Genomic DNA, 11447 nt, shown 5'->3' with positions numbered 1-11447 from the left:
GCGCAAGCCGAGGCTGGAGTGCAAGCCGTGATGACGGGGTGACGTTGGGACCCCGTGACAGAGGTCATGTGACCGAGCGGACGCTACTGCGCCAATCATCTCGGATGCTACTCCACCAAGATCCGGGTACTTTTCCAGATGGAAGTCGAGCCATTTAGACGTCATGCGCCACTGAGCAACTCTCATAGGAATGACCTGTACGCTGTATCCAGTTCTTTTAATACATCCATGGGTGTAGTTTTTTTATAGCCTAACGTTAGCTTTTTACTTCTGGCGATTGCATTTACGCTTCAAAAATCATAAAAGGTGGTGTTCATTCTTGGAAATTATCTTGCTGAACAAAATGTGTAAGTGTCATAAACGTTTGTTTGCAAGAGAGCTTATTTTCTGCATTAATTCAAAACACAGTGGAAAAATCACAGTGGCTGTTTGTGGAGGGAACCCAAGGCGATCCTAACTTCCTGGTTGACCTATAAAAATACGTCATCCCTGGCGCACTCTGTATCAAATGGTGGTATGATAGTATTACAGTGTACAGCACCGTTTAATTCAACCTATTCTGTTGTCGTTTTTGTTGTTCTGGCTGCCTCTCTCTTTGACAGTAGAGCCAAACCACTGAGACCAAGTAGAGCCCAAAACAAGCAAGAAAATCATAGCGGTAGGCCACAACTAAAAATACCACGAACGAGGTGGCGTACAACAATGTTTTTGAGATATTGCTGCAGGAAAAGGTTTCTTTCCACCATGAAACATTTCTATTGGTGCTCTCCTGTCCACTTGGCAGAGCTGCAGCTGCGGGTTGGAAGTCTGCCGTCTCCACGTCCTCGAGGTTGTCCTGAAGGCGGCTGAGGTGCTGTTCCTCATCCAGGGACTCGCTGATGGACGGCATGGACAGCAGTTTGCTTCTGCTTACGGAGGGCCTTTTGCCCACACTAAAACTCACATCTTTGTTCCTCTCTTTCTGGGCCTGCTCCCCGGTGTGCACGGCCCTCAGACAGTGCATGTACAACTCCACCTCGTCGTCTGAGTCGGACTCTGCCGAAGCGCTGTCGTTGCTCGTTTGGTCGTTTTCGAGTTCGTCTGTGAAAACGCACGAATCTCCCTCTGCAACGGCAACGGATTCATTCTCGTCTCTCGCAGCTTCCGATAGCTCGTAACTGACGTTCTCGTCGTAAAGATGCATTCCAGTTGGGACGTGTCCATTCTCTTTTTCGATTACTCTCTTGCGCTCCACATTGTTCACCGGAGCGGATAAACTATCCTCAACCTTGTTTTGCATCGTGTCTAACCTCTCTTCGAAACACCCCGCTTCACTTTCCCTGTCCTCTATTGACATGCTCTCTGACTCTCCTGTTTCATCAACTAGAATTTCCTCGTCGTAATCTGGATTCTCCTCTTCTTGATCCTCCCACTCCTCACCTGCTTCATCGTCATCGTTCCAGTCTATTTCCATTTCTTCCTCCTCCTCCTCTATCTCCTCTTCATCTTGGACATTTGTCTTTTCAACATTGACCTCTTGTATCTCTGCAAAGTGTTTTTCTTTCTCTAACTCTCTCTCTTCTTCTTTTCCAGACACAATTTCCTCCTCTCCAATCCCCTGCTTGCTCTCTAAAACATCTGCATCCTCAGCATCTCTCTCTCTTGCAGCTGTGATCTCCCAAACCACTTCATCCTCGTTTTCCGTCTCTGTTGTACTTCCGTTTTCTGATGCCGTCTCTCTCCCTGCGACCTCGAACTCCACTGTTTTTAAACTTATTGCCTCACTTTCCTCTTCATCTGTTAATATGTCTATCTCCTCTTCTTCGACCATCATTTCCCAGTTTACCTCAGCGGTGTCTGCTAAACAAAAATCCAAAGTGACAGCAGCTTCCATTTCATGATGCTCTATTTTCCGTGTGTCTTCATCTCTGAGCTCCACGAACGCGTCACCATGTATGTGATTACTTATCGTCGCTCGTGTCGGCGACTCAGCCGCCTCATCAATCACTTTAATATCACCTGAGTGTTTTGTTTCATGTTCACACGAGTTGTTCACCACTTTATTTCCTTCTTCCACATTATTAGTTATGAGAGATATCTGAGGTGTTGCGACATCCTTTTCCTTTACAATTTCAAAACAAGAAACGTAGCTATTCCTAGTTTCTTTCGTAGCTGAATCATTCATGTGCTCAGGTTTCAAATCATGTAAAGCTTCTATAAGTTTATCCTCTTCTGAAATGGCATTGGTTGTTGATATAGTTACTGTTTTGTTTGACTCATGATCACACTTACAGCCGTCTGCTCCGACACCGCTGGTCTGTTGGTCTGTCTCGTCACTAACGCGCTCTGATAATAAACTCTGAGGAGGTTGAGGTGACATAAGTGAGGTTTCCAGACTGGTAATGACTTCTCGTGTTTCACTTTGTGCAAGTGTTTCATCTAGATTAGTTTGTGTACATGTTTGCTCTGGCACTTGGAGATCAAGGGTTAGACTGTCTTCCTGTGCTTCTCCCTGGAGATGTGAACTCTCAGCGGGTATTTGTGGATTCGACAAATCTGTATTTAAAATGTTTACAGTGTGTGGATGTACGACTGTTTCTCCCACAATAGATGTCTGGTGTGAATATATATTCTCATCTGGATCCTGCAGAGTTTCTGCAAGGTCCAGGATGTCGTTTGATGTCATACTCAAACTTGTTTCTTCTTCTTCTTCTTCTTCTTCTTCTTCTTCTTCTTCTTCTTCTTCCATGGGAAGACTATTTGGAGCGTCATCTAAGCACTCTTGGTTTGCTTCCTGAGTCTGAATAACACTTCCCTGAACTTTGACCTCGCTACCTCTAGCATCTGTTGGAACGGTGCAGCTAGTCTGTCCTCTTTCAGCGTGAGGGTAACTTTGAGTTAAGTCTCCAGCATGCTGCACAGCCCGTACTGGATTTCCCCGATCACTTTCACTTCCCGCTCTGCCAAACACCTGATGATGATACAGCGGAGCCACCACGGTTCCAAATGTGAAGCTGCTGCTGCTCACTGCTGAAATAACACTGTCAGCCGGTTTGGCTGTGGCGTTGCTTTCCTCGCTGATATTTTGGCACTCTGCAGGAGCAGGCTTATCATTTGAATGCATTGGGTTGTCCGTAACATCCGTGACGCTCTCGCTTCCTGTTAATGTGGCTGAGTCAGCCATGTCAATGCTCTCGGATGTCTCGCCGTTAGGCATGTAGTCGTGTGCCGGTGAGGACGTGTCATGTGGAACGTCGAGGAGAGGTTCGCTGCCTGTTTCCAGAGATTCAGGAACAAAGTGAGAACCTTCTGATTCACTGCTCCCCTCAGGACACAATTGCACATCTGAGTGCTTTTCCTCTTCTTGAGCTTTTGCTTCCGGAGGCGACTCATCTCTTTCGGTGTCGTCCGCTCTGCCGTTCCTCTGAGAAAAGTAGTCCCTCACCCGAGCCATCCTTGCAGCCTTTCTGCGATTCCTTGGGCCGCAGTTCTGTCTGCTCTCGGCCTGTCCGTCAACAACAGGGGATAGATTAATTTCAGTTTGCTCACACAACAGTGATGCTGTTTTAAGAAAAGTTCGTGGGGTGACATTTAAAGTTGCATCTCACACAGTAACATACTCGGATTAAATAATGCCCATGACTGCATTTTTCTTAAATATGCAAGGATTAAACGATTTAAACAGTAATTAAATGACAAAATATGAGACACCAACAAAGTGCAAACAGCATGCACTGAGTGTCCTTTAGGTGCACAGGACATTATGTCACTCTGGTGCTACTCAAGCCCGGTCATGTGATATTCTCTCAGAAAGTGCACCAGGGGTCATGTAAAGTTTCCTGTTTCTCCTGTATACCTCATAGACATGCCACGGTGTCTTAAAACTCCCTTTCATAGCCAATAACGCTTCAAACTTGTCAAATCAAGTTAGAAAATAAGAGATCGTTTAAACAATCAAAAATAATCTGCGGTGTTTGATGAGAAGGATTTTGGATTTCAGAACAATTAGATAGTCTCAAGTAACTTGTCAGTCACTGTAACTTACACAGTATATAGTAGTATGCTAACTTAACCTGCAAATACACTTAAGTTGGAAGCACAAATTTATTAAATTGGCCTTTAAAGTCTGGATAATTTGGCTAGGAAGTCTAAGGGCAAACCATAAAATGGACTGTGGTGTCTTGGTTTATATGTATCAAAAGAAAATTATAAAGTAATATAAATATTTGGTTGTGTCCGAAATTCCACACTAACATGCTGTTTAGTACGCTAAAACAGTTGTGAGACTTTTCAGTATGTCCAAAACCTTAGTATGAAACCAATAGTACATGAATTGCATACTACTTCCGGTGAAATATTACAGTATGCAAACACAGGACACTACGGCGGCATAAATATCCCACAATGCAATGCAGTAGTCACGACAATGTTCATCACAGACAATGGCGGACAGCTCTGTACTGCCAATAACTCTTACATTTAAGTTTAAGTATGATATTTCGCTTTGCTAGGCGTAATATAGTTTTAAATTAGTTCAGACTTTATGATTATTACAAATCATTGTTTGGTCACATGATGTTGGTACTGGTTACCATGGCTACGTGTCTCCAACCGGCAAGGAGGCTCTCAAGAAGTGACGTGGTGATTACAGTTCAGTGCATCCGAAAAGATACATACTACTGTTTATTCACACAAAAGTATGTTGAACGATGAAACAGATATTGAGTATCTGGTACATAGTATGGGATTTCGGACGCAGCCATAGTGTCTTTTTTTTCACTGACCAGTAATTTCTGTCGATCCTCCTCTGATGTTCCTGACTGGCCGTCAGAGATCTGCTTGACTTTCATAGCTTCCTCTTCATGTTCTGACACATCTAGAGGAAATGGACATTTAAATTCATATCGAGGCTGCACTATTACAGACGTGTCTTTTTAAAATCAGCAAAATAAATATTCACCTGTCGAAATGTTTTCCTGAGATGGAGCTCCCGTTGTAGAAATGTTCTCCACACTGGAGAAGTTCTGACTGTGAATCAATACAACTGTGATCAGTCAGACTTTTATGTGACTATCACCAATTAACAAACCACATAAGGCCACAACGTTTAGATACATTAATCCTTCTGATTAAAAAATAGTTCAAATCATTTTGCTGATGGTGCAAGATGTGATCATCCAGATTGGAGTTTTATTTTCCCTATTCACAATCAACCCCTGCACCTCAACACAGTTCTGTCAATCCATCATATATTTAATTTAGCAATAATATAGAGGATCTTTACACTAGTTATGTGAAATAATTTGCTTCAAACTTAAAGGTGCAGTGTGTAGGATCTTGCGGCATCTAGCGGTGAGGTTGCAGATTGCAACCAACTGAACCTTCTTGTGGCTGAAACAAAAATGGCTCTATCTAGAGCCAGTGTTACCTAATCTACCTATAGGTACAAATAAAGTAACCTGAACCTGAGTGTTCAGTTTGTCCGTTTTGAAACACGGTGGACTCCGTGAAGAGGACACGCTCCGTATGTAGATATAAACAGCTCGTTGTAAGGTAATGAAAACACAACGATTATATTCCATTTCTGCCAATAGATCCCCCTAAATGCTACACACTGTTCCTTTAAAGAAAACACAGACCTCACATAGTCTACACCTAGATAAACCCGATTGGCTAGTTTGCTTTTTCTATAATATCAAGGCTATTAGAATATTAACAGCTTTCACACAATAATTACAACAACAATTTCACTTTTGGTAAATCAGATTAACAGTAGCCAATATTTTTCAAATCGTATGTCAGAAATTGGCCAGCCGGTTTTGTCCTGATGGACATCTCATTTGACTAAGGCTGTCCAGAATACCATTTTTTGTGCTTCGAAGCTTCGGTGAGAAATATTCGAAGGTATTCGAAGCGTCGCGGCGCAGTGCAGCAGGCTGACATGTTCTTCTGTCTGTCTGTCTCCATCTACCCCGTTTCAGTGCCCGGGACAGTGCCGCTGATGCACTACTCTAGACACATGCACCTCTACACACAGCAAACAGTGATATCCGTCTGAGAATAACAAATAATGATTAATGTTGAATAATGAATAATGTTGTGGGATTATTCCTTATTTCATGGGCTATTTCGGGATTTATACATAATTATTACATACTTAAAATAAAAAAAAAAAGCTTTTGAATAGTGATTTGGAGGTCGATTACAATGGCAATGGTCGAAGCTTCGAAGCATTTGTGTAAGCCCTACTCCTGACCATTATTCTCATAATTAAATACTTTGAATTGTGTCAAACAACATGATAAAAACCCTATCAATGAAATTTATTATCCTCACCCGACAGTCTTAAGGCAGCTTCTTTTGTTCACTTTCTCCTTCTGTGGCGTTTCTTTCCTCTCTTTCACCCTCTGGTGACAGGACAGGACGTAGTTCATGTCCTTATTGTTGTTCCAGAATGTCCCCACCGGAGTCTCATAACGCAGACAAAAGTCAACCCTGGCCCCCTGCTCTCCGAACGGGGGCACTAAGGTGAGCTTAAACGAGAAACAGTCCGTCAGACTGTCACTGGAACCGGGCATGTATTCTGCCAGTAGGTCAAAGTGGCTGGACCAGGTGTCCAACGTGGTTCGGATGTACACCGCCTTATCGAAGGAGACGTTGAGGACACGGATCACTCCTTTCAGTATCGTGGTCCCTGGAAGTAACTCGATGGTCTCCAACTCCACTTTCTGATCCCGGACTTTGACAAACAGCTCCTCGGTGGGCAACGGGAGGGAGAAAGTGACAGGAGATATGAAGAATTCCTCTGCATCTTTACCTTCGCCCTCAGAGGAGTCACATTCAGGCAGCTTGGGTACATCCCAAGTGTCAAACTCCTTCACTTGCACCAAACTGAGACCCAAGGCGTCCGCAAAGGACACTCTCCTGGAGCCGGACAGGGGTGGCTCGGGCTCCGAGTCCTCGTCGCTGCTGGAGCTCCTTCTCCGCGGGCGAGGAGAAGATTTGGGCCTGATGCTGATCACCACCTCGTCATCGTCGTCCGCGTCCAAGAAGCCGAGGCCCGGTACTCCTAAGAAGCCACAGGCCTCAGAAGGTTTCGGTTGTCCCACAAACGCCATGGGGCTCTCTGCGGGAGAGTCAGCGGGAAGTGAACTGCAGCGCTTCTGCTTCTGGCAGCTGACATTCAACATGCTCTGACTTAACAGATGGAGTCGAGTTACAGATGACATTGTTGCAAGGGCCAACACTATAAATAGGCCAGAAGGGACTTAAACTATGTACAGTAGTCTAATCTCAGGAGGAGAACATATCATCCTCTTGCCTCTTCGGGGCAGAATGTTCGTGTGATATAATCTACAACATAGATCGATAATTATCTAATTTTCTTACAGCAAAACTTTTTCAACACTTAAAAGTTTTGTGGCCATTGGGCCTCATGCAAGAATCCCTCGTACGAACAGATTCGTTAAGTTTAGTATTAGTATTAGTTTTCTCTTCGGTATGAACACAATTTATGAGCGGTCCAGACCTGTCGTAGGAGTCATCTGCAATTAGTCTACTGTTATCCAAAGTTTTCATATAAATTTCACTTCATAATTACCTCCGCCAAGGCTGGAGATTATTTAGTTTGCGATGGATTTGAATTACTTTTTTGGGAGCGATGTGTGGCACAATGAACAATCCATTAGATTTTGGTGGCGATCCGGATCATGATCCGTATTCAGGAATCTTTTTAAGGATTCCGATCAGCCTGAGCATAAAGACCACAGGGTATAACACATGCGCAGTGTAACTGATGACACGTTGATGACGCCTTCTTCCTTCTGAGAGCAGAGAGATACTTGTGTGGATGTGTGGCGAGTAGAATGACGGGATGAGAGACAACGTAGTGTAACGTTATACAGACATAAAAAGGCTGCTGAATGAGAGAGGCATCCACCGACACGTTACATGGAAACACACCGTGTTAATAATAAGCCGACCATCTCACGGTACCGCCAGCTGTGAGCTGTGACCTGTTTTTAAAGACAGGCACCTTGGCAGAGGTCTGCGCTCTCCGAATGCCATTCTAGTCTATAATTGGCATATTCCTGTTTGACTCTGCAATTTGAATTATGGCCTAATATAATTCTAAATGTATTCATATATAGCCTAAATATCATCAAGTTAAATTGGCCATTGATGCTATTGTATAACACTACAATATAAATATAAACATCTCAGACTGCAAAACAACTGAATGGAAGTGTAACCAGACGCGTCACGGCTGACTTACTTCTTGGATGTGCATCAGGCCCTTGGAAGAGAGGGTGGATCAGGACGCTAGACCTTATTTGGTATCATTGGGGCGTTAATAACAATGCACGTTCATTTACGCACAGGTAGCATTCATCATGTTTACGCAGGTCATTTACAGGTTTCTGAAGTTAGGGAGCGTTTGCTGAATCTGATGTGGCACACTCGTACGAGCCCACGATATACAGTAGAAAGAAAGTAAGAGAGAGTTAAGACAAGAATACGAAAATGTTCTTGCATGAGACCCATTGTACTTATGCAACTGTAGTAATTCATCCCTGGAGAGTTGTAATGCTATTTGTAAAAACAAGCATGAGATCCACCATGCAGGCAGCTATTTGTGTTTTGTTGCTTTTGGCCCACAATGGGTCACATGAGGTCTAAAACAGAGCAAATACTGTTTAGGGAAAAGACACTAAAGGCAAACACATTGCTTTTCATGCACTAGTCAATTTTGAGATTTTTTGTAGAGTGGAAAGAAAACATCCAGAATACACTTTTAGGTTTTTATTTTTCTACACTTTGTCTGTTTGTGTCTGTAGAGTTCTCCTAAATTCACCAAAAGTTACTATTAGATAATGCCTCATTTGCATATTTAAACATACAATTTCATAAAACTTGTAATACCAAAAAATAATTGTCTTAATGTAAGTAATCAACTGGGGAAGTTTCATGGTGATATATATTAGTTAAATCTGTTTACCCTATTCACCTGTAGTGTCTCGCAAACTCTATGGAATTTTACAATCAATACCTTTCTTAAAATTCGTTTTTTTTCTCATAATCAGAGCCAGAAATCTCCACATCAGTAGCACTTACATCCACCAAACTTTCCAGTTTTATTCCTATCTATATTCTGAAGGTTTTTACAGAGTGGTTTGTTGATATATCATTCACAGCCTGATTTATAGAATATTTTATTCCTAAAAATATGTCGAAAAGTGATTTTTTTATGGCTGTTGAGAGTATACAAAGTGTGATACAAAGAGATATCCTAAATGCCCTCTGTAAAAACCTTTTGACTCTAATATGTCAACAAAATGAAACAATAATTTTGAACCTGGCTTTATCAAATGTTCAGATTTCTATTTTGTTTTTTCAATACTATATTTATTTTTATTTTTTTTGAAACAACAGAACAAACATTCACAAACGTCCCCAATAATAACATTCTCGGTACAAAGAAACTTAACAAACCTAATATTAATATAAAATAAGCCAGTATAGATACAGGAAAAACATATTATATACAAAAATAAATAAATAAATAAAAATAATATACACAAGTAAAAAAATTTAAAATTAAAAATTAATAAATAATAATATATTTTTTTAAAAAGAATAAAATAAAATCTATTTATATTCATATATTATGTTCAGATTTCTGTTCTGAAAATGTATGAAAATTAGCACATATTTAATAAAATAACTCCTCATTTGCATATTTAAAGATACATTTTCAGAAAACTTGTAATACAAAAAAATAATTGTATTAATATAAGCAATCAACTGGGGACGTTTCATGGCGATATCTGTCTCCCTTTTAGGCCTCCAAAATAATTTCCACTGGCCAATCGCTGACTCTCTGATGGTGCAATAACCATAACAACCATTCCACATAAGCTCATTCTTTTATCTGCTTATCCCATATCAATATTTATCTTGTGTTTGTGCTATCTCCTGTGTTTATCTCACGGCTGTGACAAAGTGGGCGCGTCCAGCTCCGGCCGTGACCAAAGCGGTTAGTCCTTAATCTTACTGAGCAAATAAAATACATATTTTAAGAGTGAGTAAGAGTGATGTGGTCTTAACAGGAAGAGTGGTGAACCCCTTCCTGAATTGAACGGTATAAAAGCTTGTAAAAAGGCTGTCTGGAAGATAATAGTTAAAGTCCAACAGGAAAGATGTCAACTCTCAGAGGATGTGGGATCTGATACAGACAGGATAGGATTGGACTTGGAAGTAAAATAAACAATGAATACAGAGGAAGGACGAACAAGACAACATCTCAGAGGTACTTCAGACATGAAAGAAGAAAAAGCAGGATGTGACCTCGTGAATATAACAGAAGAGAGCAGCAGAGAAACTATAGGACAAGAAATGGCTGCAACAATGGCAGATGAGGGCATCCTCACCAACCCAGCTCATCCTCTAGATAACACCAGCTCCTCAGATACTCCCTCCTCTGAGGACACACAGCTCTTCTCACAGCCCTACCTCTCCTACATCGCCCTGATTGCCAAAGTCCTCTTGTCCTCCCCCTCCCAGAAACTCAACCTGGCGTCCATCTACAGAGCGATGGAGGAGCAGTTCCCTCACCTCAGGAGCCGTGGTCCTGGCTGGAGGAACAGCGTCCGGCACAACTTGTCCGTGAACGACTGCTTCGTGAAGGTGAGCCGCTGCGAGGACGGCCGGGGACATTACTGGGGTGTCCACCAGGCTCACCTGAGGGACTTCCAGCAGGGGAACTTCAGGCTGAGCAGGAAGGCCAGAGGGAGGAGGAGGAAGAGGGAGAGGAGGGAGGGTTGTCTGGCTGTGATGGAGACCAGCTGCTTCCAGGGCAGGTTCTATGAGAGCAGATCTTCAGAGTGTGTGGAGCCACAATGCCCTCTGCAGGAACCAAGGAGGTATCAGATGAGTTCTCTGGACTGGACCCAACCTTGGAGCAATCAGCCTTGGAGCTGGGTCACTACGAGCTGGGTACAATACCCCAGCTGGATGAGACAGTGCTATTTTCTAGCCGACTCATACGGCTGCAGGGCTACAGCTGGGAGAGGACACGCCGGTCAACCTTTGACCTCCAGACTGTGCTGTTGGGAGATGAATGAACCACTACTGGGAGGCATGAAAGAGTCAGGTGTGACACCACCAGTGCAAGAGCTCAGGTTTCCTGGCTGCTGGTGTACATCTCCCGTCGTCGAAGAGTTGATAAAACCTTTACTTTACAAAGTCAGCTTTTAATTTCATCCCTTAACTGTCTTAAAGGGAGACACCCCAGGTGAATAGGGTAACATATTTAACTAATAGATATCATAATGAAACTTCCCCAGCTGATTACTTACATTAAGACAATTATTTTTTATATTACAAGTTTTCTAAAAATGTATGTTTAAATATGCAAATGAGTCATTATCTTGTAAAATATGTTTCAAACTTTAGTCAAAATCTTTTTG

General features: G+C 42.4%; 1 protein-coding gene across 2 annotated transcripts in view; it reads right to left on the bottom strand.

Moving 5' to 3' along the window:
• Positions 1-275: 275 nt before the first annotated feature.
• ppp1r3ab (protein phosphatase 1, regulatory subunit 3Ab) overlaps positions 276-11447 on the bottom strand; it is a 26437-nt gene continuing 15265 nt past the window's right edge. Inside the window, exons 6-9 of one of the 2 annotated variants that reach the window (XM_037767599.1) lie at positions 6316-7105; positions 4940-5007; positions 4764-4855; positions 276-3484 (exon numbers count right to left, since the gene is read on the bottom strand). In XM_037767599.1, the coding sequence (XP_037623527.1) occupies positions 545-3484; positions 4764-4855; positions 4940-5007; positions 6316-7105 (3890 nt within the window). In that variant the 3' untranslated portion in view covers positions 276-544. Of the gene's footprint in view, positions 3485-4763; positions 4856-4939; positions 5008-6315; positions 7560-11447 lie in introns of those variants that run through there. The other variant, XM_037767598.1, reaches the window with a different exon arrangement.

Source organism: Sebastes umbrosus, chromosome 4, assembly GCF_015220745.1.
Source record: "Sebastes umbrosus isolate fSebUmb1 chromosome 4, fSebUmb1.pri, whole genome shotgun sequence".
Classification (NCBI taxonomy): Eukaryota; Metazoa; Chordata; class Actinopteri; order Perciformes; family Sebastidae; genus Sebastes; species Sebastes umbrosus.
Note: the sequence above shows the minus strand (reverse complement) of the source record. Positions and strands in the feature narration are given on the sequence as shown.